General features: G+C 45.8%; 1 protein-coding gene across 1 annotated transcript; it reads left to right on the forward strand.

Annotated features, from left to right (window-relative positions):
- Positions 1-5456: 5456 nt before the first annotated feature.
- ZNF285 (zinc finger protein 285) lies at positions 5457-27343 on the forward strand. The gene is made up of 4 exons (XM_044257167.1): positions 5457-5487; positions 15824-15881; positions 21877-22003; positions 24888-27343. Exons 2-4 carry the CDS (start codon positions 15867-15869, stop codon positions 26543-26545), a joined length of 1800 nt encoding a protein of 599 aa, XP_044113102.1. The 5' UTR covers positions 5457-5487; positions 15824-15866; the 3' UTR covers positions 26546-27343.

A 27343-nucleotide genomic window follows, 5' to 3' on the forward strand; every position in this document is an offset into this window, starting at 1 on the left:
CAACATGGGGCTTAAACTCACTCACAGCCCCGAGATCAAGACCTGAGCCGAGATCAAGAGTTGGATGCTCAAGTGACTGAGCCGCCCAGGCGCTCCTCATTTTATTGGGCTTTAAAAGCAAAAGCCCGTTGGCATTGCACTGAATTTATAGGTTAATTTATTTTATTGTTATGAATATAATTCTTCTGCCCCGTTTCATTCATAGTATTCTTAAACAGACAAGGCAACCATTAGAGCATCTTCTAAAGAGTCAGAAACACCATTTTAACTTGTCGGAACAGCTGTGGTAAAATAGTCACCAGAGCCACCATCGGTGGGGAATCTCTGGAAACGTGCACCTGTGAATTTATTGGTGGGGGTGAAAAAAGTAGTCTTTTGGGGAAAGAATTCGTCAGTGTGTCAAGTTCAGTTTGTATTAACCTTTGAAGTGACACTAAGTGTGGAGTAAGAGATACTCGGGAAATAGTTGCACATTTGGAAAAAGATGTACTCGTATGGCTGAGTTTCTTAGCGTTTTCTTAACATAGCAAAAAAAAAAAAATACTCCAAGTGTAATAAATTAAGGCACATGTAAATGAATGAAAATCACTAAAAATATTCATACACTTAAATTGACATTGCCCAAAAATTATATTGTGAACCAGGAAAATTGGAGAACCATTTTAATATGGCCCCGTTTTGTTAATACGTTTTGCGTGCGTATGTTGAGAGAGAGAGATGAAAATATGTGAAAGGTTAGTATGATAACTGCTTATCTCTAGTAAGTGGGATGTGGGGTGTGTAATATATTCGTGTACTTTTATATATTTTACTTTTTAACAAAGAGCATATATCAATTTTATAACAATAGTAAAGCTATTTTTTAAAAAAAGTCTGGCAGAACAGTGCCTTATGTCAAAGATCCATGTCACAGCCTCTGTAATTTTGTTGCTGTTGCTTTTTCTACTGTGTACTTGGCACCTAAGTACCAAATATAAGGTATACAGATGAATGGAGAAATTTGTGACTTAGATGCTCTCTTAACTGGATGCATCATTTTTGTTGGCTTGGTCGGAAAGGAGGTTGACCTGGGTAATTGGGAGGAACTTCGGTGCTCTGCTCTACATTCTGGCCCTCTGGGACCATTAGCCCCCAAGCCTGGCTTTCTAGAAGGCAGTGCACCAGGATGGGGCCCCTCCAGTCTCACCCCCTCACCAGGGGCACTGTGTGGGCCGAGCCCTTCTCTGCTGCCTGGGCCACTGCGTAAAGAATCAGTTATAGGTGCGACAGGGAGGTGGGGGAGGGCCCTTTTATCTAAATGAACAGTTAAAGAATATGTCTTTAATGATTGTAACTTTTTAGCAAAGTGTCCATAGCTGAAATGGTTAGCTTTCCGAAGGGGCTTGGAAAAAAAAATCTCAGGTGTTTTGGGGAATAACAGCAGGTGTTTTGGGGAATAACAGCGGCATCGTTCCAGTTGTGGCGTGGGTTTTACAGCCAAAAAACACAGACCCTACCCCTCAGACCCTTAAGGCCTATGGTTGAAAAGTTCAGCTCTCTAAATGGATTTCCTACGGAGGATTGCAGATTCTTTTTTTTTTTTTTTAAGATTTTATTTATTTGACAGAGATCACAAGTAGGCAGAGAGGCAGGCAGAGAGAGAGGGGGGAAGCAGGTTCCCTGCTGAGCAGAGAACCTGATGCGGGAGCTCGATCCCAGGACCCTGGGATCATGACCTGAGCTGAAGGCAGAGGCCCACTGAGCCACCCAGGTGCCCTGCAGATTCCTTTTTTTCCTGTAATTTTATTTTATGCATTTTTAAAAGCTCCAAAAATTTTTAAAAAGATTTTATTTATTTATTTATTTGCCAGACAGAGATCACAAGTAGACAGAGAGGCAGACTGAGAGAGGAAGGGAAGCAGGCTCCCCGCTGAGCAGAGAGCCCGACGTGGGGCTCGATCCCAGGACCCTGGGATCATGACCCGAGCCAAAGGCGGAGGCTTTAACCCACTGAGCCACCCAGGCGCCCAAAAGCTCCAAAATTTTAATTTTGATTTTGTTTTTAGTTTCAGGAGTAGAATTTAATAATTCATTGGTTGTGTATAACACCCAGTGCTCGTTGCATCGAGTTCCCTCCTTAATGCCCATCACCCAGTAACCCCATTCCCCCCACCACCTCCCCTCCAGCAGCCCTCAGTTTGTTTCCTAGAGTTAAGAGTGTCTTTGGATTTGCCTCTCTCTCTGTTTTTATGAAATCTTGCCATTTGCAACAGCGTGGATGGAACTAGAGGGTATTATGCCAAGCAAAATAAGTCAGAGAAAGAAAAATACCGTACGATTTCACTCAGTTGTGGAATTTAAGAATCAAAACAGAGGGGCACCTGGGTGGCTCAGTGGGTTAAGCCTCTGCCTTCGGCTCAGGTCATGATCCCAGGGTCCTGGGATCGAGCCCCGCATCGGGCTCTCTGCTTGGCGGGGAGCCTGCTTTCTCCTCTCTCTCTCTCTCTCTGCCTGCCTCTCTGCCTACTTGTGATCTCTCTGTCAAATAAATAAAATCTTAAAAAAAAAAAAAGAATCAAAACAGATGAACACAGAGGAAGGCAAGGAAAATAAGACAAAAAAAGGGAGGACCACGGGTTCTTAAGTTGGTCTGGGCAGTCTCTCCCCAGTGTTCTGGAAGTAGTTGTTATATGCTGGCTGCCTGCCGCTAAGCATCTGGATGCTTGACCAGCACTGAAAGGATCTGCTTCCCAGATGGCTCTGGGCATCACAGAGCTTTGAACAGGAGGCCTCAGTTCCTCAGTGGTTGTTGGAAAAGACCTGAGTTCTTCACCACGTGGGCATCTCTACAGGACGACCAGAGGGCCTTGGGACATGGCGGCTAACTTCCCTCAGGGCAAGTGACCAGATTGGAGAGCACAAGCAGGAAGCCACAGGGCCTTCCGTGACCCAGGCTCCGACATGACCATCACTTCCGCTTTCTTCTCTTAGGGGTCACTAATTTTCCGGGGGTGGGAGGATTAGGCTCTACCCTTCGCAAAAAGTACCAGAGAACCTGTGGATGGGTCTCCAAACCACCGTACCTACTAACAGCATGGGCAAATGATTCGGTTGGAACGATCATGCCAACAGGCGACCTTCGTCGATGTATTCTAACCATCCTACCAGCTAGAGGCTGTCCTCAAGGTCCCACTGGGTTGCCTAAAGTTTACCCAGGTGCCGATCGGCTGCTGCTATTTCAGTGGGGGCAAGGGGTACACAAGTGTTAAGGGGAGTGCTATCACCACTATGGATTGGCTGGTGTCAGACACTAAACTGCAGTGCGTTCTCTGAAAAATCAGCAGGAAAAGTAAAGATGTCACTCTGTTGTCATTCTCTGAGTGTTGCATGGTAGGAAGGTTAGTACAAGTTTCAGGGCATCTGGAGGGTTGTAAAAACACCCCCTGTGGGCAGAGTCAGAAACTGAATGGTTGATAGCCTACAAAGAATGATGGTGAATGAGTTTTCTCTAGCTGAAGTGGGTTGGTAGGTCAGATAAGTCTGGTATAGAATATAAAGTTGACTGTGATAGTAACATTGTATTTTGTCAACAGGTGACAAGTGATCATTTTATAAGGTAGAGTCAGAGACTTAGAATATGTTTCCCTTTAAAATTTTTTTTTAAGTTTATTATTAGAGAGAGAGAGCATGAGCAGGGAGGAGAGGGAGCAGCAGGGAGGGCTCAGTCCCAGGACTCTGGGGTTCGAAAGCAGACACTTGAAAGACTGAGTAATCCAGGTGTCCCAAGATACCTATTTCCGAGTAGATTTTGTGGGTCCAGACAAATTGTAACTGTTCCTCAGAACAGTCCTTAGCCTGAATATAAATATCTCAGGTGTAAAACCCAGCCTATTTTTATTCCAGCACGAGATGGAGAATGAAATACACCAACTCAGTATTTCAGCCTACCAGGATGAGGGTGTATCATGGTAGGTCAGAAATTAAATTTGGTTTATTCTCACTTGGGAGATGTCCTGCAGTCAGATGTGTTGCTCGGAGCTATGAAAACAAGCTAAGCCTGGCTTTGTTTTGGACCCCAGTGTCACAGTGTAACATGGTATCATGTAATATGGCCATGCATGGCTTGCATATCCAACTTCTCGAATTGTTATTTCTGACTGACCTTTGGCTAATCAGTAGTTACTATGTGTCAGGCACTGTGTGTCTAAGCACAGGGGACCCGACCTGTTATTGGACCAAATGGGCAAGGGGGAAAGTAATAGAAAATGAGGTTAAAAAAAAAAAAAAAAAAGGAGAGACTAGAAGGAATAAATTAACTCAGATGTGGAAGTTTGACATATTTATCACAGAATCACAGATACTACTGAAGCATGTCAAAGGAAAACTCTTCCTCCATCCTGTAAAAGGACTGTTTTAGGATCTGCCAAAATTAAAGGTCACTCCCGTCTCTCTGGCAGATCTTGCTAGTTTTTTTTTTTTTTTTTTAAACCGCCATGAAACTAACATCAAGATACCAAAAGGCAGAGTTAATCCGAAAGAATCTTGCTGTCCCCTGTATGTGTCATGAGTTGCAATGCCAGGCTGTATATATGGATATGATGTGTCCCGCTCCGGCCAGCTGCTAGGAGGTGGAGGTCTTCAATTATCTGTCTAGTATAGGACTAAAGGTGGCAAAGAGGATGTTCTCACCGGTTGTGTGTGTGTGTGTGGTTTTTGTTTTTGTTTTTGGTGCTTTCCTCCAGGCCAGAACTGTGGGCCTCTGGTGAAATCCTTATACAGTTTTCTTCCCCCATGATGGCACAAAAAGAAACTTTGTTTAACAGTAATCTTAAAATGCAAAAGTTAAGTACCAATAGGGGAGACTTCTCAAAGGGAATCCGAAAATGTTCCACGTCTTCATGATTTGTGAAAATATGTCTTCTTATAAGACCCCGTCCTCTCCCAGACTCGTGCTATTACCTGATTCAAAGCAGAAGGCACTGGTTTTTAATCCTCTCTGCTTCTCCAGAGAAAGGGAAACATATTAGCGGACTGTCAGCTGTCAAATGTGGAAGATTTCCCAGAGTTCCTTTAATAGAAACAAACCGTGAAAAGGGTATTTAAATGAGTTTTAGTGGAAAAATCGCGAGTTTATAAAATTAAAGGGTATACTTCAACAGAATAAGATCCTATAAGGGTTTTCAGTAAACTGGGAACAGGAGCTGATTTCCAGGTGGTAGGATTATTGAAGCTTGCCCCTCCTTAGTATCACGGGTGGACGGTGATTTGCCTTAGTTGTCGTTAACATTTCACTGTTATTTTATCTCCATTGCGATTGTTATTATTGTTGGTTTAAATAAATGGCAAGCGTGCAGGTGGCGCCCAGCAGGACCACGGATCCCCCAGGCAGCCTCCTGGCGCGGCGCCACTGCGGCGCAGGGACTTCTGGGGGGTGTAGTCCACAGGCTTCCTGCGCATGCGCTTTGGGCAGAGGCGCTCGCTGTGGGCGACATTGTTTGGGGCGCTGAGGTGAGTCCCGTCGCGACCGCGCCCCCTTCGGAGGCGTCGGAGGTGATGGGGGTGGTGGGGGTGTGTAGCTGTGACCCGGCAGTGTCGGCGGGTGGGAGGAGTTGGAAGCAGGGACTGGTGGCCAATGAAAGAGCCCCCGAGGCGGGGCGGAGTGTTGAGGAGCTCGCCTGGCGTTCACTGGGAAGAGGTGGGGAGAGGTGGGATGAGCTTGAGCTCGGTTTGGGGGTCTGACTGCGGTAGCACCGGTGCAGGTTTCGGAATAGGGGCTGTGCGTCCCCGCACTGGGGCTGGTGTCAGCCTTGGAATGCGCATCTCTGGCCCGGGGCGGGAACAGGAGGGCGTTGGCTCAGGTTTGCGGGGATAATGGTTTGGGCCAAGTGTCCCTGACTGCGGAGAGGAATCCGCTCAAGCAGTTCATCTCCGAGTATGGGGAACCACTTGGGCTGTACATTCCTGGCCTTGGCTTGGGGGGCGATTCGGGCTCAGCAGTCCGAGGTTCTTGGATTCTGAACGCTGTTTTTGAGTTGGGGCAGTTCCGACTCCGGGATGGGGTGGCATCTTTGTTCCCCCAGACTGGGTTCACTTCTTGGTGGGTGTTAAGCCAAAAGACACAACCAAGAAAAAAAAAAAAAAAGGAAAGGAAGGATTTTACTTGCAACGAATAAAGGAGAACACATTGCCGGGGAGGTGGGGGGGATACTTTCCAAAGCAGTGTCTCCTGGAATAACAAAACTGGGGAAGTTTTAGGATTTTATTTATTTATTTGACAGACAGAGATCACAAGTAGGCAGAGAGGCAGAGAGAGGGGGGAGGCAGGCTCCATGCTGAGCAGAGAGCCTGATGCGGGGCTCGATCAGGTCATTACCTGAGCCAAAGGCAGAGGCTTTAACCTACTGAGCCACCCAGGCACCCATCGGGAAGTTTTAAGATAATGGTGCATACATATTCATGGAGGGGCTTGTGCAATGGGGAATTCAGCCTGGAACTGGGGGGCATAAGTCATCTTAGGTGGCAGAGTTCAGATCTGATGGAAGTCCCCAGGGCTGGCAAGGATCAGCATCATCAATTCCCTGGCTCCAGTTGGCCTGTTATCTGGGTGCTAAAAGGGGTTTAGATCCTAAAAAGAGAACTCAAGAACGTGCTTCTGCTCACTCTTCACGTTTGAATGAGCCCTGCAAATTATTACAGTTGATTGATTGTCCCTGATAGGATCAGGCAATCTCCTGTCCTGATAGTGGCTATTTATTCTTCCATTCTTTTGTTCCCTTAAAATTATTAACTATTTAATTAATAACTGTATTTTGCAATTTCAACATATCCCAGGAAGTTCTTCGAGGAAGGTGCTTTGGGCACATAGTGCCAGTCAGGCTTCAATCTCAAGATGGCTGGGACCCAGAATGACTAAAATGACTTTTCTTTTTTTTTTTTTTTTAAAGATTTTATTTATTTATCTGACAGACAGAGATCACAAGCAGGCAGACAGGCAGGCAGAGAGAGGGAGAGGAGGAAGCAGGCTCCCTGCAGAGCAGAGAGCCCAATGCGGGACTCGATCCCAGGACCCTGAGATCATGACCTGAGCCGAAGGCAGCGGCTTAACCCACTGAGCCACCCAGGCGCCCTAAAATGACTTTTCTTAATGTCAAGAAACTATGTCTCATCTTTCTCGGGGGACCTCTAACTCTTTCTCCTTACATCTGGACTTTTCTCCTCTCTCTAGTTAGAAATCCGAACACAGGAATGCCTGGGTGGCTCAGTTGGTTAAGCTGCTGTCTTCATGATCCCAGGGTCCTGGTATCGAGTCCCGAATCGGGCTCCTTGCTTGGCAGGGAACCTGCTTCTCTCGCTGCCTCTGCCTGCCTTTCTGCCTGTGTGTACTCACTCTCTTTCTCTCTCTCTCTCCCTGGCAAATAAATAAAATCTTAAAAAAAAAAAAAAAAGAAATCCGAATACAGTTTAAAGAGAACAGTCCCAAATTATTAACCTCATCCTCACCTATCACGCTGTGGGGCAGGAAATGCAAACTTTGAGGCGTGGAAGACAAAGAGCAAACGGCGGATTGTTCGATTTGAGAACTGACTCTACATTGATAAAATTAGAGAATTGAGGTTAATTATTTTAGGTGTAATATTAGCACCTTTAAAACTATTTCATACCTTTTAGAGTGACATGATGCAGTATTTCTGATTTAAACAATGTGATGAATGTGGTGTCAGGGATATACTTCCAAATAATACACGAGGACGTGGGGAGGACTAGAGGTATAGTTGAATCAAGAGAGACCATGTGGTGAAAATTGATTAAGCTGCATGATTGATACCTGGGGGGCTCATTAGACTCTCCTGTCTACCTCTGCATGGGTGTGAAATTTTTTAAAAATATTATATTTATTTATTTGATAGAGATCACAAGTAGGCAGAGAGGCAGGCAGAGAGAGAGGAGGAAGCAGATTCCCTACTGAGCAGAGAGCCCGATGTGGGGCTCGATCCCAGGACCCTGAAATCATGACCTGAGCTGAAGGCAGAGGCTTTAACCCACTGAGCCACCCAGGCGCCCTGGGTGTGAAATTTTTATGATAAAATATTTTCCAAACAGTTTTCCAATTAGCTAGCTAGGGAGTGTCCTGAAGAAGCATAGAAAGGTTGGACTTACTCTTAGTTGCATATAGTATGTGGGGGCCAGATGTTATGAATTCCCCCTCAATCTAGACCCCTGGGCCCTGGGAGTCACTGTGAGCTCTGTGACTGTGCTTAAGGTGTTTCAATAAAATTCTGAGGTGGTTTTTTTTTTCCTAAGGAAATTGATTCATAGGTGTTTTATGTCTTTTGTCTCCTGTGAACAGGATAATTTTATCTTCTAGCTCTGCACCTCAAACCTAATATTTCCAAAACTGAGCTCCTGATCCTCCATAGAACCAACCCCCGCCATCCCCATTTCTGTAAATGGCAACTCCATCCTTCCAGGCCCTGAGGTCAAAGCCTCCACTCCCCGCTTTCCACCCCAGATGCAAGTGATCAGCAGATCCCATCGACTGTATCTTCAATAGAAATGCAGACCCCAGCAACTTCTCACTACCTCCACCTCTGCTTCCCTGACCCAAGGCCCCATCATCCCTTGCCAGCATTATCGGGAAAACCTCCTACCGGGTCTTCCTGCTCCCCCTCTTGCCACTTCTAGTCCTTCCTTAACAGCAGCCAGAGGAATCCTGCTGATACCTAAAGTGAGATCATGTCACTCTCCTGTTCGCGTTCCTCCCGTGGTTGCCATGTAATGAGAGTAACAGCCAAAGTCCTTGAAATGGCCTAGAAGACCGCATGCCATGTGGCCCACATTTCCTTTCATTTAATCTCCCAGTGCTCCTTCTCTTGCTCACTCCACATCAGCCACATGCCATGCACGCTGCTGCCTCCGGGTCCTGGTGCTTGCTGTTCCCTCCGTCTAGAATGCTCTTTGTACCGATGCTTGTGTTGTTCACTACCTTGCTTTGTTAGATCTTTTCCTACAGATCACCCTGGTGAGTCTTCTCCTGAACACTCCATTTCACTCACGATCTCCCTGCCACCCCCTGTTTTTTGTCTCCATAGCCCTTATCACTGCTCTATCTTCAGTGTCCAGATCACAGCCTGGAAGACAGTAGGCACTTAATAAATATGTGTTGAACGAGGAAATGCCATCCTTGTTCTCCCTGAGCTTATAGCAAAGGTGGAAGAGAATTATGCAGCCACCGTGTAGTGCTTCACCAAGAGGAGAAATGCCAGCCACGGTAGCTACCTGCCATGGTCTGAGTGTTTGTATCCCCTGAAATTCATATGTGGAAATGCTAAGGACCAATGGGGTGGTATTAAGAGGTAGGGCTTTGGAAGGTGATCATGGCATGAGGGCAGAGCCCTCATGAACGAGATCAGTGCCCTTATAAAGGAAGCTCTAGAAAGCTCCCCTACTCATTCAGCCCTGTGGGGATGAAGCAGGAAGTCTGTGATCCAGAAGATGGCCCTCCCTGCATGGTGCTGGCACCCTTATCATGAGCTCCCAGCCTCCAGGACTGTGAGAAATAAATTTCTGGGGGCGCCTGGGTGGCTCAGTGGGTTCAGCCTCTGCCTTCAGCTCAGGTCATGACCCCAGGGTCCTGGGATCAAGCTTCCCTCTCTCTCTCTGCCTGCCTCGCTGCCTACTTGTGATCTCTGTCAAATAAATAAATAAAATCTTAAAAAAAAAAAGAAATTTTTTGTTGTTTGTAAGCCACCCAGTCTGTGCAGCTTGGAAGGTTGCAGACAGTACCTAAGATAGTGGGGGTTATCAAGGAGGGCTTCCTGAGGAAGTGACTTTGGACCCAGACTTGCAGGATGATAATAATAGCCACACAGTGTTCAGGCTCTTTGAGATTCTCTAGGGTTTGGCCCCTGGTGATGTTCCCAGCATTATCTCAGCCACCTGGCCCTGCGAGTCTGTGTCCTGGCCTTTGATGAGACCCCAGCATTCTGCACTCATGTTTTTTTCACCCGCAAGGCCACCCTTGCTCATTAGCCTTTTCCTTCTGAAAGGGTCCGTAGACAAAAGGACGAGACTGATACAAAGCGAAGGTCAAGCAAAGCTTTATTTCGTGCCAAGCATCGAGAATCAAACTGACCGGCCAGGGCCGTCTCTTGCAAAGAGGCAACCCCTCCCAGCCTCACAGACTAACTTTTATAGAGCAAAGGCCATGTGGTCGAGCCTGGCCACACACAGGTGGTCAACTGAATTACAATTCACCCTATAGTAGTTATTTGAACTAGCCTATCACTCTGGTCAGAATTGGTGCCCAAAAGGCAGGGCCCACATTTTTGGGTGGTTAGGGAGGTTCTTTCCTGATTGGATGTCTCCACCTGGCTGAACACGTCCTTGGCGGGTAGGGAGATAATACGTGTGCTTTCTCTTGGTTGGACGTTTCCACCTGGCTGGACACATCCTTGTATCTGGACTCCATTATCTCTGCCCAGCCTGACATGTCCTGGTATCTGTGCTCCGTTATTGGGGGCTATTTGGCTGTATTTCACCAGTTCTGTTTCTAAGCACTTTCCTCTAGGGGGAAGGGGCAGGTCTAAGTTTACTGCATAAACAACAAAATGGCCTGCTCTGGCTAAGTAGGCCCTTACACTTCCATGTCAGTTTGGCAAGTGCCTGCTGTTTCCTCAGGCCTCAGCTACAGCTCAATTATCATCTCTCCAAAATCCCTGACAGCTTGGGCCCCTCCTGGGGTGTGCCGGGTTCCTGTTCCCTGGGTCTTTGTTCAGTCTTGTGGAATATGTATTGCAGAAATTCTCACGTTCCTGTGAATTTATTTGCTCACCTCTCTCCCCCCTAGTTTGTCTACCTTGAGATCGGGGACTGAATTTTACTTTGACACCTGGAGAACTTAGCGGGCAGTCCAGTACACGAGGGTGGACACGTATTGACTGGTCATTGTATGCCACACGCTGCCTTGAGCACTTCCCATATGATGACTTACCGAGTTCCCACATGACACTGAGAAATAGGTTCTCTCAACATCCTGTCTTTACACGGGAAGGAACTGAGGCACCAGGAGATAGTTTGCCCAAGGGCATATAGCCAACCCAGCAGTGTGGCTTCAGAGTCTTTTTTTTTTTTTTAAGATTTGATTTACTTGAGATAGAGAGTAAGAGACAGAGAGAGAAAGCACACAGGATGGGGAGAGGGGCAGAGGGAGAAGCAGATTCCCCCGCTGAGCAGGTAGCCTGACAAGGAGTTCTATCATAGAACCTCAGGATTATGACCTGAGCCAAAGGCAGATGCTTAGCTGATGGAGCCACCCAGGCGCCCACACCAACGCTTTTTTTTTTTTTTTTTAACAGCCAGGGTCTGCTGCCTTTTCCCAGAGTCAGCACTGAATGCATGGTTCACCTATGGGCAGTTTTCCTTGCACTTTTGATATCATGATCTGATCTTTTCAGTCTGAGAATTAAGTCTGGCAAAGGCCCAGACTTGTCCATTCATTGGTTTATTTGGCACCTATTACATGCTAAACTCGCCACATGTTCGTGAACAGTGTAATTTCCGTTCATCAGGAGCACACATTGCAGGAGAGAAAGCAAAAAGTAACCAGAAAAAGGGCCATACAATATGAAAAGTTACAGTGGATGTGAGTGCAGGATCCTGTAGTCTGACCAAAGAAGAATGACCCTCATGGTCAGGGGACTTGGGAAGGTCACTAGAAAAGCCCTTTCATCATCCTAATCTTTGTGCTCACTTGGAGTGGCCAGTGATAGGCTTTGTCACATTCACACAGCCATGTCTCAGTAGTCTTTGAGTTTCTTTCTTTGTTTTTTGAAGATTTATTTATTTGAGAGAGCATGCGGGGGTTCGGAGGAGCAGAGGGAGAGGGAGAGTAGGTTCCCCACTGAGTGTGGAGCCCTATATGGGGCTTGATCCCAGGACCCTGAGATCATGGTCTGAGCTGGACCAAGAGTTGGACACTTAACTGACCATGCCACTTGGACACGCCTTAGATTTTTTTAGGATTTCCTTATTTTTTTTTTAAAGATTTTACTTATTTATTTGACAGAGAGAGAGATCACAAGTAGGCAGAGAGGCAGGCAGAGAGAGAGAAGGGAGGAATCAGGCTCCCTACTGAGCAGAGAGCCTGATGTGGGGCTCGATCTCAGGACCCTGAGATCATGACCTGAGCCGAAGGCAGAGGCTTAACCCGCTGAGCCACCCAGGTGCCCCAAGATTTCTTTATTTGAAAGGGGGAGCAGAAGGAGTGAATCTTTAAGCAGATTGTGCACTTAGTGAGGGGTCTGGTGTGGGGTTCAATCCCATGAACCATGAGATCAGAACCTGAGCTGAAACCACTAGTCAGATGCTCAATTGACTGAGCCCCCCAGGAGCCCCTGGTCTCAGGTTTCTGGACGGGCTTTCTGAGGGTATGACTGCCGTGCCCATTTGTGCAGGTTGGGTTCTGCACAAGGAGACCACACCGAGGCTGTGCCATTCACACAGAAGACTCACACACAGTTTTTCAGCAAGGAGCAGTAAAAGTGCTTTCTCTGTTCTAACATCCAATAAATGGGAGAAAAACATCTTGAAGAAGGGATGCATTTTTTAATCAATCTAAAGGCGCATTGGCAGGGGCTAGAGACAGCCCTGCCTGCAGTCCAGCCTCTGGTCCTTAGGGCTAAAGTTAGACCTCCTAGAGTCCTTCGGCTCAGATACTCATGGATCACAGATACGTGACTTTGTCATCAGTTCATGACATTTAGTCTCTCACACACATGGAAGAAATGGCCTTTATCCTGTTCCCCAGACAATTACACTTGATTGCTAGGTATATCCAGAAGAGTTCAGGTTAGTCTCTCTCCTCGGTCCTGAATGCTCTAGAAATTCTGAGAAAAAGAGCCAGGAATCTGGAAGCAGGACTTTGGGGAGAACTTGGGGCTTGTATTTTTGATTGTGTTTCCAGGCAGTTGCAGTTCCAAATTCAACTTCTGCTTTCCTGTTGGGTCCCCTTCCCCTCAAGAGGTTGCTGTGGGCACCTGATCTCTGTCCTCCTGCAGTGACTCCCATCCCAGTGACGGCTGGGTTGAGTGAGCGAGAGGAGCATTTGTGGGAGAGAGCTGTGTGCTCCTGGGCAGGTGTGGGGGAAACAAGGGTCTCGGGGCATCACGTGCCACTTTCTCTCGGTTACCCACCTCCAGATCGACTTCACCTTTCCACCCTGCCATCCACACTGAGAGCCTGCCACTGCCCTCTGGCCTGGTTATCCTTGGCCAGTGGGAAGTCCCAGTAGGAGAGTTTGAGAGAGACAGAGATAGAGAGGGAGGAGATTGAATTGAAATATCTGGTCTCCCCAGTTCTCTCTGTAGGCTGCCTGCCCTTCTCAACAAAAAGTTACAGTTCCCATCAGGGATCTTTTGCACACTCTGTTCCAGGTCCAGGAATCTCCCTCCTATTACCCACTTCAGGCCCAGATGTATTAATGGCACCTGCCGGTCACTCCTTGGCATGGTGCCTTCTCCCCCATGCCTTCCTTATGCCCAGCCTATACCCCTGTAAGTAGTCTGTTGATTAACTGCCCGCCTCAAATTTGAATGTACCATCTGGTTCCTGCCCAGGCCCCGACTTCATAAAGGCAGGGAGGGCTTGAAACCAGACATCTGGGAAACCAAACTCCCTCCCACATGTGTGTGGATGCGTGTGTGCACGTAAGTCAAGCTGACGCATCATTGGCTCTTAGGAGAGAACTGGTTCTGGAAGCAGAGAGCCCGATGTGCTGTGTCTTTGTATGTGCATCTAGTATGTCAGGGCTGTTTCTGTTTTTGTGTTTGTTAGTCTTAAGGAACACTGAATGCTTGATAAATGGTAAGCTCTTTACCAGGTACAGCAGATAAAGGATGAAGGCTTAATTTTATCTTTAGGATTTATAGTTGTTGGTTTTTTGGTTTGTTTTGGACAAGTTAGGGAGAAATGTTACTTGGTAGGTTTTAACTCATATAAAACTATGTGATTGGCCCTGTACTCAGAGGTTTAGCAAATCTTTGGTGGAGCCCAGAATAAGGGTGATTAAGGCTTTCTACTAAAGGCAGGGAAGTAGGGGGAGAGTGAAGGTTTGCCAAGAGTCATTTCATATTATGTTAGCCCAATTCTGTCACTCTGTAAGCTGCCAGAACTTGTAACTCAAGGGGTGACCAGCAGATGGGTCCAATGGGGTGCCCATTGGAGAACTAAATGTTAGTGCTCTCTGACCAGATAATCTCAGAAATTGAGTGGAAACGTTTAAAAATCAGTATAGCAGTTTCAGTAATCATGTGATAATTGATTAATAATTTTTAAATAGGCCTGTAATTTGTATGCCTCTGTATTTCCTTTTTCTAGAAATTTCTTTTAAATGGTGTTTTACCAAAATATTAGTTGGTGACAGATTGAAAATAACTGTGAAAATAATATGAAACTGGTCCTTCACCACAGGTAGTTTGAAGAAAGCATTACTTGAGAGGACAGAGACCTGGTTTTTGGTTTTTATCTTTTAATCTTTGAGGTTCCCACAGTGCCTAAAGCAGAAATTTCATACACTAAGTTTCTTCTGAAAGGCCAGAGGCCGCCATGGTTATAGAATTTATCAGACAGGAGATAAACACTGCAGTCAAAATGGTGACTTGAGAAGAGTTTAAAATAAAGGGACAGTTTCCAAAAGTGCAGGCAGGGTGTGGTCATCAAGAAAGGATATTGTGGCGCCTGGGTGGCTCAGTGGGTTAAGCCGCTGCCTTCGGCTCAGGTCATGATCTCAGGGTCCTGGGATCGAGTCCCGCGTCGGGCTCTCTGCTCGGCGGGGAGCCTGCTTCCTCCTCCTTCTCTCTCTGCCTGGCTCTCTGCCTACTTGTGATCTCTCTCTGTCAAATAAATAAATAAAATCTTAAAAAAAAAAAAAAAGAAAGGATATTGCAATATGCCAGATCTGGTCACAGCAGAGTAACTTCCTGTCCCTAGGATGGAAGGACTAGGGAGGAAACAGTTACCAGACCTGGGGAAAGATTTAAGACAAGGGCCACAGACAGGCACTTTGACCTTTGGTCAACGGACATGAAACAGAGCTGGTCCAAAGCAGCCCCCAGGAGAAGACCTGGGGGAATAAATACTCTGATTTCAGGTCTGTCCCGTCCTGTATCTCTGGCCAACTTTCCCTATTGGCTGATCTCAACCAGAAGCAGGAGGGCAAGGGGATTCCCGGTTAACAGGCAGGATGGAGAAGAGACTTGAGTGGACAAGGAGTCACCTGCATTTAGGATTGAGTTCTTAGTTCAGGAGCCTGTGAACTTTCCCAGAACAGAGAGCATGCCTTTCATGGCGTAGGTATATCGTGAAGTATTTGTAAAAGTGACAGAGCCCCAGAGGATGGAATGGGCTGGAGGAGATCATTCTGGAAGATGAGAGTTAAGATCTGAGCTAACGGAAAGTTCTTCAGAGCAAGTCTCGCACAAGAAAGTGGACACAGAGGGAGGTCCGCTGTCATTCTGAGATCCCTGTCCAAGTCAGGAATTCTGGAGCCTCTTTTCCAGAGTAATTAGGATATGGGTGACGCCAACACATTCACAGATCTATGAACAACAAAAAATGTGGCAGTTTGGACCCAAAGGCTTGGGGAGAGAGATAGGAGTTCTATAAGAATCCGGGTGGAGTGGGGGCAGGGGAACAAGGCTTGAGGAGGTGGGAGGGAGTCTGTTGGGAATGAGAGAGGTAAAGCGATCTCGGGAGAGAAGAATGTGTGAGAAAATTGTACAGACAAGGAGAAACCAGGATTCACTCACAGTTCGTCAAACCCATGCGCTCGTGGATTCTTTCTTTGCAGCTCTGCTTTCTCAGGATCCTGCTCCTTCCAAGAGGAAGACAGTATGATTAAATTCCAGGTAAGCTGAGGTTTCCTTTCTCTCTCTTAAAGGCCAGTGTCACTTCTAAGGAGCTGGACACCTCGATTCTCTGAAGGAGGTCACCCATTTCTGAGGGACGGCTCCATGTTGGGCACTTTGCCTTGCTCGTAACCACTGTGGGAGACTGGTGGTGCCACTCCCTTTGCAGACATGATGAAACAGGCTCTCAGATGTCCAGATGTCCGGGTGAAGTTCACACACAAGTGCCAGTCCATGAGCTGCTTATCACTGAGAGAGCAATAAAGCAATCCAGAGTAAGGGTTCAGAAACTCTTTTTCAAAAAGATTTATTTATTTATTTATTTGAGAGAGAGAGAGTGGGGGGGCGGGGGGAGGACAAAAGGAGAGGGAGGGGGAGAAGCAGAGTCCCCACCGAGCATGGATCCATCAGGGTTGGATCCCACGACGCTGAGATCATGACCTGAGCCAAAACCAAGAGCTGGTCACTTACCCAGCTGAGCCATCCAGGTGCCCTGCATTCAGAAAGCCTGGTAGCAATGAAGTATTGTCACAACCTCTGAGTGCATGGTTGGGGTTGGTATGTACAAGACCACACTTGGAGTGGCACTGGGTCCAGTCCACATCAGTAGCAAGATATGAGTGTGGATGTATCCATTAGGGTTCAACCAGTGAAATGGAAACAGTACGAGATATATATTAAGATTTGTAAGAAGTTTATTTTCTGTGACTGTGGGGACTGGGCAAATTGGAAATCCCAGGGCAGGTTGGAACTCTTAGACATAGACTGATGCTACTGTCTACAGGTAGAATTTCTTCTCTTAGGGAAGCTACAGCTCTGGGTTTGAAGCCCTTCAACTGATTATACCAGGCTCACCCAGATTATTTAAAATAGTTTCCCTCCAAGTCATCTGATTATGGACTTTAATCACATCTATAAAATATCTTCACAGCAACACCTAGATTAATGTTTGCTTCAACAATAGGACTATAGTCTAGCCAAGTTGATGCCTCAAAAGGCCATCAGAGGTTAGAACAAGGATTTTTTTAAATCATGAAAAATATTTTAATTATGAAATTACTCAAAAAGAGAAAATAGTACTGTGAATCTCTGTGTGTGGTACCCATAGTGCAAGTTTCAGCATCTTGCCACATCTGCTTAATCTATCTTTTCCATTTTCCTTTTTTCTTTCCTAAAACATTTTATTTTATTTTAGGGTTTATTTATTTATTTGAGAGAGAGGGAGAGGAGGGGCTTAACAGACTTCACACTGAGCACGGAGTTCAATCCAGGGCTTGATCTCATGACACTGAGATCACAACCTGAACTGAAACCAAGAGTTGAATGTCCCAAAGCATTTTAAAAGAATACCCTGAATAACATGTTATTTCATTTTGTATCAGCTTTGTTCTGAGTTCATTACTCATTTCTGTCTTGCCCGGGTCCACACTGAGTCCCATTAAGTGCATTTTCCATCTTACGTTACAGCCAACGACTGTTTTACCAAATGTTTCACACTGTATCACCTAGGGGCTACCATATTTTCCAGTCTCTGATAACAGTTTCCCCAAGTGTTGCCACTGGGTCCCCAGATACCGCTGGAGGTATTTCTACATAACAGAGTACTCTACATAAACAGAGTGCTCTGTTTATGGTGGCATCTCTGTACTGGTTAGCACAGACATGATGGGTGCGGGGAGAGGGCCAAGGAAGCAAGCAGAACCTGCCAGACCTCTGAAGGCCCAGGCTCAGAATGGGAACAAGTCACAGGGCCAAATCCAAGGTCAAGGGACACTGATCCTTTTGGAAGTGGGGAGCGTGGAAGTGGGAAGCGTGCTATTTGCTGAATAGCAGTCTAATTTACCACTGTCTATTTCTACCGAAAATACAAAAGAAATGGCTGAGATTATCAGTAATTCTTGGGCATCATCTAATATCTCAGCAATAATCAGTTCTCCCTGATTATCTCAAAAATGCCTCTTTTTGGTGTCATTTAATGGGTTCCTGTAGCTACATTGTTTCCTGTAAGTGGGAGCACTAAATGCTTGAGCAAATTTAGGTTCCAGCTTTTACAAGAGGCCTTGTAGATGGTGTAGATGTAGATGGTGCTGCGAGCTGAGAAAATGATTTTAAAATCTTTGATTATATCTGTATTGGTTTATACATTTGGTTTATGAGTATTTGGGGACTGTCCTTGTACCTGCATTGTATGACAGTCTCTGCATGGGACCCCAGCGAGGGGCCCACCCAATGGCAAAGGGTGGTGGAAAATGGGTTTTTTGTTTTTTTCAGACAGTTGAGGCCAAGAAGGGAGTAGGGGGTTAGGCTGGGCGAGCCTGCATTCCTAACCTCTTCTCCCTAGTGTCTGTCCCACATTGGCTGTTTGGGTATCTGTACTTCCTGGCCCACTTGCTCCAGCTCTATTTTGTCACCTCCCAACAGGGAAAGCAGTGCTGCTAAGATATACCAGGGGATTTAGGAACAAAGGAAACTTACTTCCACAGCTTTGGAGACTAGGAAGTCCGAGATCAATGTGGCAGACATGGTGTTTGGTGAGGGCCTACTTTGGATTAATAGGCGGTCATCTTCTTGCTGTGTCCTCACATGGCAGAAGGGGTGAGCCCTCTGAGAAGCCTTTTCTGAGGGCCCTAATCCTGTTCATGAGGCTCCACTCTCGTGACCTGATCACCTCCTAAAAGCCCCACCTTTTAGTACTATCACCTTGAGGGGTAAGATGTCGACATATGAATTTTGGGGGGACAAAAGCATGAAGTGCCATAATGCCCCCCTAGTTTTCAATAATTGTCAGGTGTTTTTTTTTTCTTAACAAGATTTTAACCTATTTATTTGACAGTGAGAGACACAGCAAGAGAGGGAACACAAGCAGGGGGAGTGGGAGAGGGAGAAGCAGGCTTTTTGCTGAGTAGGGAGTCCAATGCGGGGCTTGATCCCAGGACCCTGAGACTATGACCTGAGCTGAAAGCAGACGCTAACAGCTGAGCCACCCAGGTGCCCCAATTGTCAGGTTTAGGAATAAATTCTTTGTGAAATATGTCGTAACTTCTCACAACTGTGGTTGGAAGCATTTTCGAGCTGCAGAGTCTATGGAGAGGGCATATCTGTGACCATGTAACTGGGCAGTTGCTGATCCAGTTGAGAATAAATTATAATTATTCATCCCTAAATACTTCCGTATGTATCTACTAAGAATAAGGGTGTTTTCCTACATTCCCACATTACTGCCATCACACTCAAGACATTTCTTTTTTTATTCAAGTAAAATTAACATACAGTGTTAGAGTTTCAAGGGTACAGTGTAATGATTCAACAATCCCACGTGTTTTTCGTTTTTCGGTGCTCATTACGATAAGTGTGCTCTTAATCCCCTCTATCTGTTTTCCCCATATCCCCACCCACCTCCCCTCTGGCAACCAGCAGTTGGTTCTCTGTATTTAAGAGTTTGGTTTGTTGTTTGTCTCTTTGTTTTCCTTTAATCTTTTTTTTCCTTAAATTCCACATGTGAGTGAAAACAATATGGTATTTGTCTTTCTCTGAGTGCCTTATTTCAGTTAACATTATACCATCTAGGTCCCTCCAGATGGCAAGATGTCATTCCTTTTTATGGCTGAGTAATATTCCATTGTATATGTATACCCCATCTTCTTTATGATAGGCACTTGCATTGCTTCCACATCTTGCATATTGTAAATAATGTTACAGTGATCATATGGGTGCATATATCTTTCTGAATTAGTGCTTTCATTTCCTTTGGGTAAATACCAGGCATGAAACAAACTCAGAATGTATTAAAGACCTAAATGTGAGACCTGAAATCCATTAAATTCCTAGAAGAAAATGTAGGCAGTTATTTCTTTGACATTAGCAGTAGAAACATTTTTCTGGATATGTCTCCTCTGGGAAGGAAAACAAAAAGCAAAATTAAACTCTTGGGGCAACAGCAAAATAAAAAGGTTTTGCACAGAGAAGGAAGCCAGAAACAAAACAAAGACAGTTTACTGGATGGGAGAAGATATTTATAAATGCTCTCTCTGATAAGGGTTAATATCCAAAATATGTAAAGGACTTACACAACTCAACACAAAAAAATGCCAAATAATCCAATTTAAAAAGGAGTAGAGTATGCCTGGGTGGCTCAGTTGGTTAAGCAGCTGCCTTTGGCTCAGGTCATGATCCCAGCGTCCTGGGATCGAGTCCCACATCGGGCTCCTTGCTTGGCAGGGAGCCTGCTCCTCCCTCTGCCTCTGCCTGCCATTCTGTCTGCCTGTGCTCGCTCTCTCTCCCTCTCTCTCTCTGACAAATAAATAAAATCTTTAAAAAAAATAGACATTTTTACAAAGAAGACATGCAGATGGACAACAGACACATGAAAAAGATGCTCAACATCACTCATCGTCAGGGAAATGCAAATCAGAACCACAATGAGAGGGCGCCTGGGTGGCTCAGTGGGTTATAGCCTCTGACTTCAACTCAGGTCATGATCCCAGGGTCCTGGGATCGAGCCCCGCATTGGGCTCTCTGGTCAGTGGGGAGTCTGCTTCTCCCTCTGCCCTTCTACCTCTTCCCCCACTTGTGCTCTCTCTTGTTCTCGCTCTCTCAAGTAAATAAATAAAATCTTTAAAAAAACCACACACAATGAAATATCACCTTACTCCTGTCAGAACAACTAAAATAAAAACACAAGAAATAACAAGTGTTGGCCAGTGTGTGGAATAAAAAGAAACTTTGTGCACTGTTGTTGGGAATGAAAATTGGTGCAGCTGCTATGGAAGACAGTATGGAGGTGCCTCAGAAAATTAAAAATTGAATTACCATATGAGCCAGTAATTCTACTATTGATCCTACTGTTTTTTAATACTCAGTTGATACTCAGATGGTCCTGAGTGCCCCAATAATTTACTTTTTACCTTAAGGCAGCCCATGCTTTTAGTTGCTTTGTCTGCTTAGTCCAATAGAAGTAGGTTAATCTGCCGTGACAGAGAAAATAAACTATCAAGTCTTGATGTATGATAGGGAATGAACACCCAGACACTACTAGGTCAGTGTATCAGCACGAACTTTTTGGAGGGCAGTTTGGACAATATCAAAGTGTAAAATATGCATAACCCAAGTAACTCAGTAGTCTCTGGTCTGGGAGTTTATTTTATAGAAATGCCTTTACAAGCACTCAGAGACAGATGTTCCTGGATGTTTACTGGAACATTCTTTGTGCAACTGTGGATGGTTAATGGGGACACAGGCAAGGAGGAGAAAAGAAGAAAAACTTGGCCTACCCAAAACTTTGAATTTTTTCTGTATTTCTCATTTCTTCTGCACTGGTAAGGGTCTGTTCCAGACACAAAAAGGACACTGGCTACTCGAACAGAAAGAACTTAATAGAATTGTTGACTAGGTATGGAGTCCTACCTAATCCTACCTAGTCCTACCTAGGGGTAATTCAACGGGTAACTCAGGGGATAAAGAGAACTCTGCAATATCTTGGAAGCATTAGCTATGGGAAGTAACTGCTAGCCTGGCTGAGGGAACCAGAGGGAGAGACTGAATCATGGGAACTTGGAAGTTTAGAGGACAGGCCATGTGGAGCCAAAACGTGAAAAGGAGGTGCTGGCTGGCATCTCAGAGCTCAGCAAAGAAGCCTAGGGACCAGGGACCCCAGACTTCTGGTATCACTAGGGAAAGGGACTGCTGCCACCAGCAGAGCGTAGCATTACAGAGAGGATACCAGAACTGGAGGCAAACAAGCCAGGAACAAGTCCCTTCTTTCTCCCCAAACCTTGCAGGCCCCTCTTGCGCCCCCTAGTGGCAGAGCCTCTCGCAGAGCCAGTGCTCAGATTCCATGTGTTTGCAGAGTCCTGGCTCCCGCGTTGCAAAGTGCGGTTTGAGCTGCAGAGTTTGGAGCAGAAGGACAGCCACCTAAGGACCCACAAAGCTTCCAGCTGTGCCCGTCCGTCAGTGCTCATCTGTGGATGGTCCATGTGGCATGTGCTTGATGTTTTAGGAAACTGTGACGTTCAGGGACGTGGCTGTGGTCTTCACGGAGGAGGAGCTGGCACTGCTGGACCAGACCCAGATAAACCTGTACCAGGACGTGATGCTGGAGAACTTCAGGAACGTTGTCTCAGTGGGTGAGGACAATAAGCCTCTGTACCTAAGCCGCAAACCACGGGCCCTCTTTCCTCAAATAATCAGCTGCGAACCAGGTAGAATATTCCAGTTGGAGCACAAAGAGAAACTTTGGCCACTGGTGCGAATACCTGAGAGACGCACATGCCAAGGAGACCCCCGAAGTTAGTGAGTTTTAGCAGATGAATGTGAGCGAATGGTCCCCTGTGAGATGTTGGCGAGGGAACCCTCACAGTTTGCACCCCGAGGCCCATGGGGTTGGTGGTACAGTTGGCGAGACCAGCCTGGCCTACCCTCATTTTAGGCTGTCATCTGCTCCATGTTTCGCAAAGCAAGGTTCATAAAGTTCACACACTACCAAGGGCCTTGGTCCCTTGACTGCTTCTGCAGAAAAACCAGTGTTTGGGGCAAACTAGAGTTAAAGGAACTAAACCGGGATCTGGTGTATAGTGAGTGTGATATAAGTGTCAGCTGTGTTGCTTTCTTGTTGATAAATATCTAATTTTAATGTCACAGAGGTTCACGTACCTGCTCTATCTATTACCTTGGTTTAGTTTAAGACATGGTTGCTATTCCTTCTTTTACAAAGGAAACAGCTGATGCACAGAGAAGTTAAATAACTTGCCCATGGTCACACAGCTTGTAAGAAGTAGGCTGCGAACCCTCCTAACCTGGCTGCAGACCCTGTGTTCTATTTTGTTTTGATTTTAGAGAGAGAGAAAGCATGTATGTGTACATGTGGGAACGGAGGTGGGGGAAGGAGCAGAGAGAGAGGGAGAGAAACTTAAGCAGATTTCATGGCTCAGTGTGGAGCCCAAGGAGGAGATCAATCTCACAACCCTGAGATATGACCCAAATCTAAATCAAGAGTCAGACATTGGGACGCCTGGGTGGCTCAGTTGGTTGAGCAGCTGCCTTCGGCTCAGGTCATGATCCCAGCGTCCTGGGATCGAGTCCCACGTCGGGCTCCTTGCTCAGCGGGGAGCCTGCTTCTCCCTCTGCCTCTGCCTGCCATTCTGTCTGCCTGTGCTCTCTCTCCCTCTCTGACAAATAAATAAAAAATCTTTAAAAAAAAAAGAGTCAGACATTTAACCGTCCAAGCCACCCAGGTGCCCCCAGACCCTTTAATAACCATGTGAAACTAAGTACCACGATGTCTATAGGTTATAGACATATGGCTGGTCTGCAGGATTCAATACTGTCAGTGAGTCTGAAATCAAGTTACTGTATCAGCAGAGTGTTTTTTTTTTTTTTAAAGATTTTATTTATTTATTTGACACAGAGAGAGGGAGATAGGCAGTATTTAGGCAGAGAGACAGGCAGGGGTGGGGGAAGTAGGCTCCCCACTGAGCAGAGAGCCTGATGTGGGGCTCCATCTCAGGACCCTGAGATCATGACCTGAGCCAAAGGCAGAGGCTTAACCCACTGAGCCACCCAGGTGCCCCATGATCAGCAGTTTTTTAAAAGTATGCTAGATTAATGGACCAGAACACAAAAGAATTTATCAGAGTATGTTGCACCTAGGAAGGTAAGTATCAGCTGGTAAAACTGCTTTAGTTAAAAGTCGGTGTCTATTTGTACCTACTGGGTCACGGTCTGGGTGCTTTTCCTACTATGGATACTATCGAAACTACTGAAGAACTGCTCCTTTAGGCTTCTTGTGGGGAACTCCAACTCCCCCTTTCTCTGACACCACCTTACACACTAACGTCACATTCAATCAAATGACTCAGAAACTACCTTGAATGAGAAACCGTGTCCAGATGCTCCTGACCATTGTGTTCCTGCCATTCTGAAGCCCATTTTAGGGTGCGAAGGGTGGGACCACCCTCCCTCCTCTACCTCATCTCCATATGTTTTATGGCCCTTTGGCACAATCTTACTTCTGTGGAGCCAGGCCATTGACAGGTCCACATTTTCCATTCTCCTAATTGTGGCTGTTTGAGATTCTGCATTTACCTAAAGAAGAGATGTTAAGGAAATGGATTTGCAGGATCTTAGAGCCTGCAACTCTTGATCTTGAGATCATGAGCTCAAGCCCCACACTGGGAGTAGAAATTGCTTATTTTTTTAAAAAAGGAAAAGATTACTGGATGGATTATAGGATCTTGGTGGACATCATTTCTTCATGGAATCCAGAGAAGCTCAGAGAAAAGGATGTCTCTTTAAGCCTGCCTCAGAGGTGTACATCTGCTTCCCCCACCAACCCCAGGACCTTATTTCACGATATTATCCCTATAGCAGTCCCCATGGCTGTTTTAGGCTGACCACATACAGTTGGGCAGGTTGTGTAGAAACATACATGATAATCCCACCTCATGTGACAGTAAAGTGAGACAAGACTTGTTGCTTATTTCTGCAACTTTGTATGGTATCTTGGAAGGTCTTTGTGATCCTTTGTGTCTGTCACCATGTCCAGCACTTCCATTGTTGTCTCATATATACATATGCACACACCTTGAATCATACGAGAGTCTTGTGTGCAAGTGGGAGGAGGGGCAGAGGGAGAAGTAGAGGGAGAGTATGGGCCTTGATCTCACGACCCTGAAATCATGACCTGAGCCAAAGTCAGGTGTCAGTTGCTTAACCAACTGAGCCATCCAGGTACCCCTTCCCCATTCCTTTTATAGAAAAATGATTAAAGATGTTTTATCAGCTGCTTTTATAGGAGGGAGGTGAATTTCTTTCTTTATAAATTGTTCCCAAGATTTCTTTTGATTTCTCTGCAACATCTGATTTTAATGATGGGCAGCTCATGAATTAGAAGTACCATGATACTGATGGTCTCCTATATCAACAGGGGCCACCCCATCCTACTTCATTTCTCAAAGCCTCTGGAGGGATGACTTACTTGTTCTCTTAGCCAAATTCTCTTTCTCCTCATAGGAGACAGGATTAAAAACAACACTTCACATCTTCAGGAAAAAGCGTTGAGTCATCTCTCTCAAGGAGTGCTCTACTGCTGGCAGATTTGGAAACAAAGGATCAGTGAATTAACTGTGAGTCAGGAGTATGTCATGAATCTTCAAGGAGGTTGTCCCCAATCTTTAGAAGATGTTTTCCTCTGTGAAGAGTGGGTGGGAGAGTCTCTTCAGGTTTCTGAACATGACAACTATGTAATAAATACCATTAATTTAGAAAATCAAGATGGCGCAGCAGGGAAAGGCATGACACAGGCTCTTACCCCAGAATCTTGGTGGGAAGCCAACATGATGACTGAGCCCCAGAATTCTCAAGGACAATATGAGGGAATTCATGTGGAAGAGAGACTGTATGGATGTGCTCACTGTGTCAATGATGTCAGTCAGACATCATGTGATCATGAAGATTCCCAAGAATGTAAAGACGAGGAACCTTGTAGATCCACTGACTGTGGGAATCCCTTGGCTATGAAATCAACAGCCAAACAACATAACACGGTCCCTGTGGTACCACGACCTATCAAATGTCCTAACCATGGTGTGGGCTTCGTAGATGGTGCGGACTCTCCTGTTCATCCCAGCACTCATATAGGTGAAAAGTCTTGTAGATGTGACCAGTGTGGAAAGGACTTTAGTCAGAGCTCAGATCTTACTGTTCATTCTAAAACTTGTTCAGATGACAAAGCTTATGAATGTCGAGAGTGGGTAGAGGGCAGCAAGCAGAACCCAGCCCTTCCCAGATATCAAAAGGGCCCCTCAGGAGACAAACCCTATAAGTGTCTCGAATGCGGCAAGGTCTTCAGGCGCAACTCCTCTCTTCACAACCATCACCGGGTCCACACAGGAGAGATGCCCTACAGATGTGACATGTGTGGGAAGGGGTTCGGATTTAGGTCACTTCTTTGCATCCATCAGGGAGTACACACAGGGGAAAAGCCCTATAAATGTGAAGAGTGTGGGAAGGGCTTTGATCAGAGCTCCAATCTTCTTGTCCACCAGAGAGTCCACACTGGAGAGAAGCCCTACAAATGCAGTGAGTGTGGCAAATGCTTCAGTTCAAGCTCTGTTCTTCAAGTCCACCGGAGGCTGCACACAGGGGAGAAGCCTTTCAGATGTGGCGAGTGTGGAAAGGGCTTCAGCCAAAGCACACACCTTCACATTCACCAGAGAGTCCACACGGGGGAGAAGCCCTATAAATGCAACGTGTGTGGAAAGGCTTTTGCATATAGTTCAGTTTTTCACACTCATGAGAGGGTTCACACGGGGGAAAAGCCTTACAGATGTGAAGTGTGCGGTAAAGGCTTCAGTTACAGCTCGTATTTTCACTTGCATCAAAGAGACCACACCAGAGAGAAACCATATAAATGTGTTGAGTGTGGTAAGGGCTTCAGTCGGAATTCAGACCTTCATGTGCATCTCAGAGTCCACACAGGAGAGAGGCCCTATAAGTGTAAAGAATGCGGTAAGGGCTTCAGTCGTAACTCTTATCTTCTCGCTCACCAGCGATCCCATGCTAGTGAGGTCCAATATACATGTCGTGGGCACGGCAATGGCTTTAGTCATAGCTCAGACCTTCTTGCTCATCAAAAACTGCATGAGAGGACAGAAACGCTCTCAATGTAATTTTCAAAGGGGCCAATGAAGAAACCAAGCAAGTCTGTGTATTTCTGGTGATAGAGGCTTACTCAGTCATTGGAGGGTTGGGGCAACAAAGGACAAGGACGCTGCCACCCATGATGTCCTGCAGCTCTGAAGCAAGGGGTTCTTAAGAGCATTCCAGGGAACTACTGTGGATCTCAAAAGTTTCTACAGAACTCCCAGCAACTGTTGTATGCTGCAGTGGCAGAGCAGTGACAATTAATAGATGGACAGTTTGTGGCAATGACAATAGTTGGAGATCAAATTTCCATGAATGGATATGCCCAGGAAGGAAATTATAATTGAGATGGGTACCGTGAGGCTTAAGGCCAGCCAAAATCTGTAGGCTTTTTTTTTTTTTTTAAGAGAGTACCCACTAGAAAGGCTCAGAAGAGTGCTCATAAATGAAACCTGTGTTATCAGTGTGCTAAGTCCATTCTTAGGTTTTCAAATCCATTAGATTTTCTACACAGGGAGAAGCTCTGTAAAAGTGATACTTTATGGGCATGGCTTGTGTTCATCTCGCTGGTTCCATTTCTTGGTCACACAGAGACTCCAATTCCCAGAAACCCTTGCAGTTAAGAGCTGGTCCACATGATAGAGTGCCAAGCCACAGAGTACATCTTGTGATGTACTAAGATGGCCTTAGAAACATCTTGTGGTGTCCTCTGGCCATCTTTCCTGCCATGGTGACCTTGGAGGCTGGATTGATAGAAGGTGGTTATATGACCTGTGTTGAGCTTTGTTTTTCTCGAGTAAGAAATAAACATTTTCTGTTTTATA

This window comes from Neovison vison, chromosome 7, assembly GCF_020171115.1.
Source record: "Neovison vison isolate M4711 chromosome 7, ASM_NN_V1, whole genome shotgun sequence".
In the NCBI taxonomy this organism is placed as follows: Eukaryota; Metazoa; Chordata; class Mammalia; order Carnivora; family Mustelidae; genus Neogale; species Neogale vison.

Bases quoted from the DNA above. Each gene is read 5' to 3' on its own strand.
- ZNF285 (XM_044257167.1), top strand. The intron at 22,004-24,887 runs GTGAGGACAATA...TTCTCCTCATAG, and splicing joins CAGGAACGTTGTCTCAGTGG to GAGACAGGATTAAAAACAAC.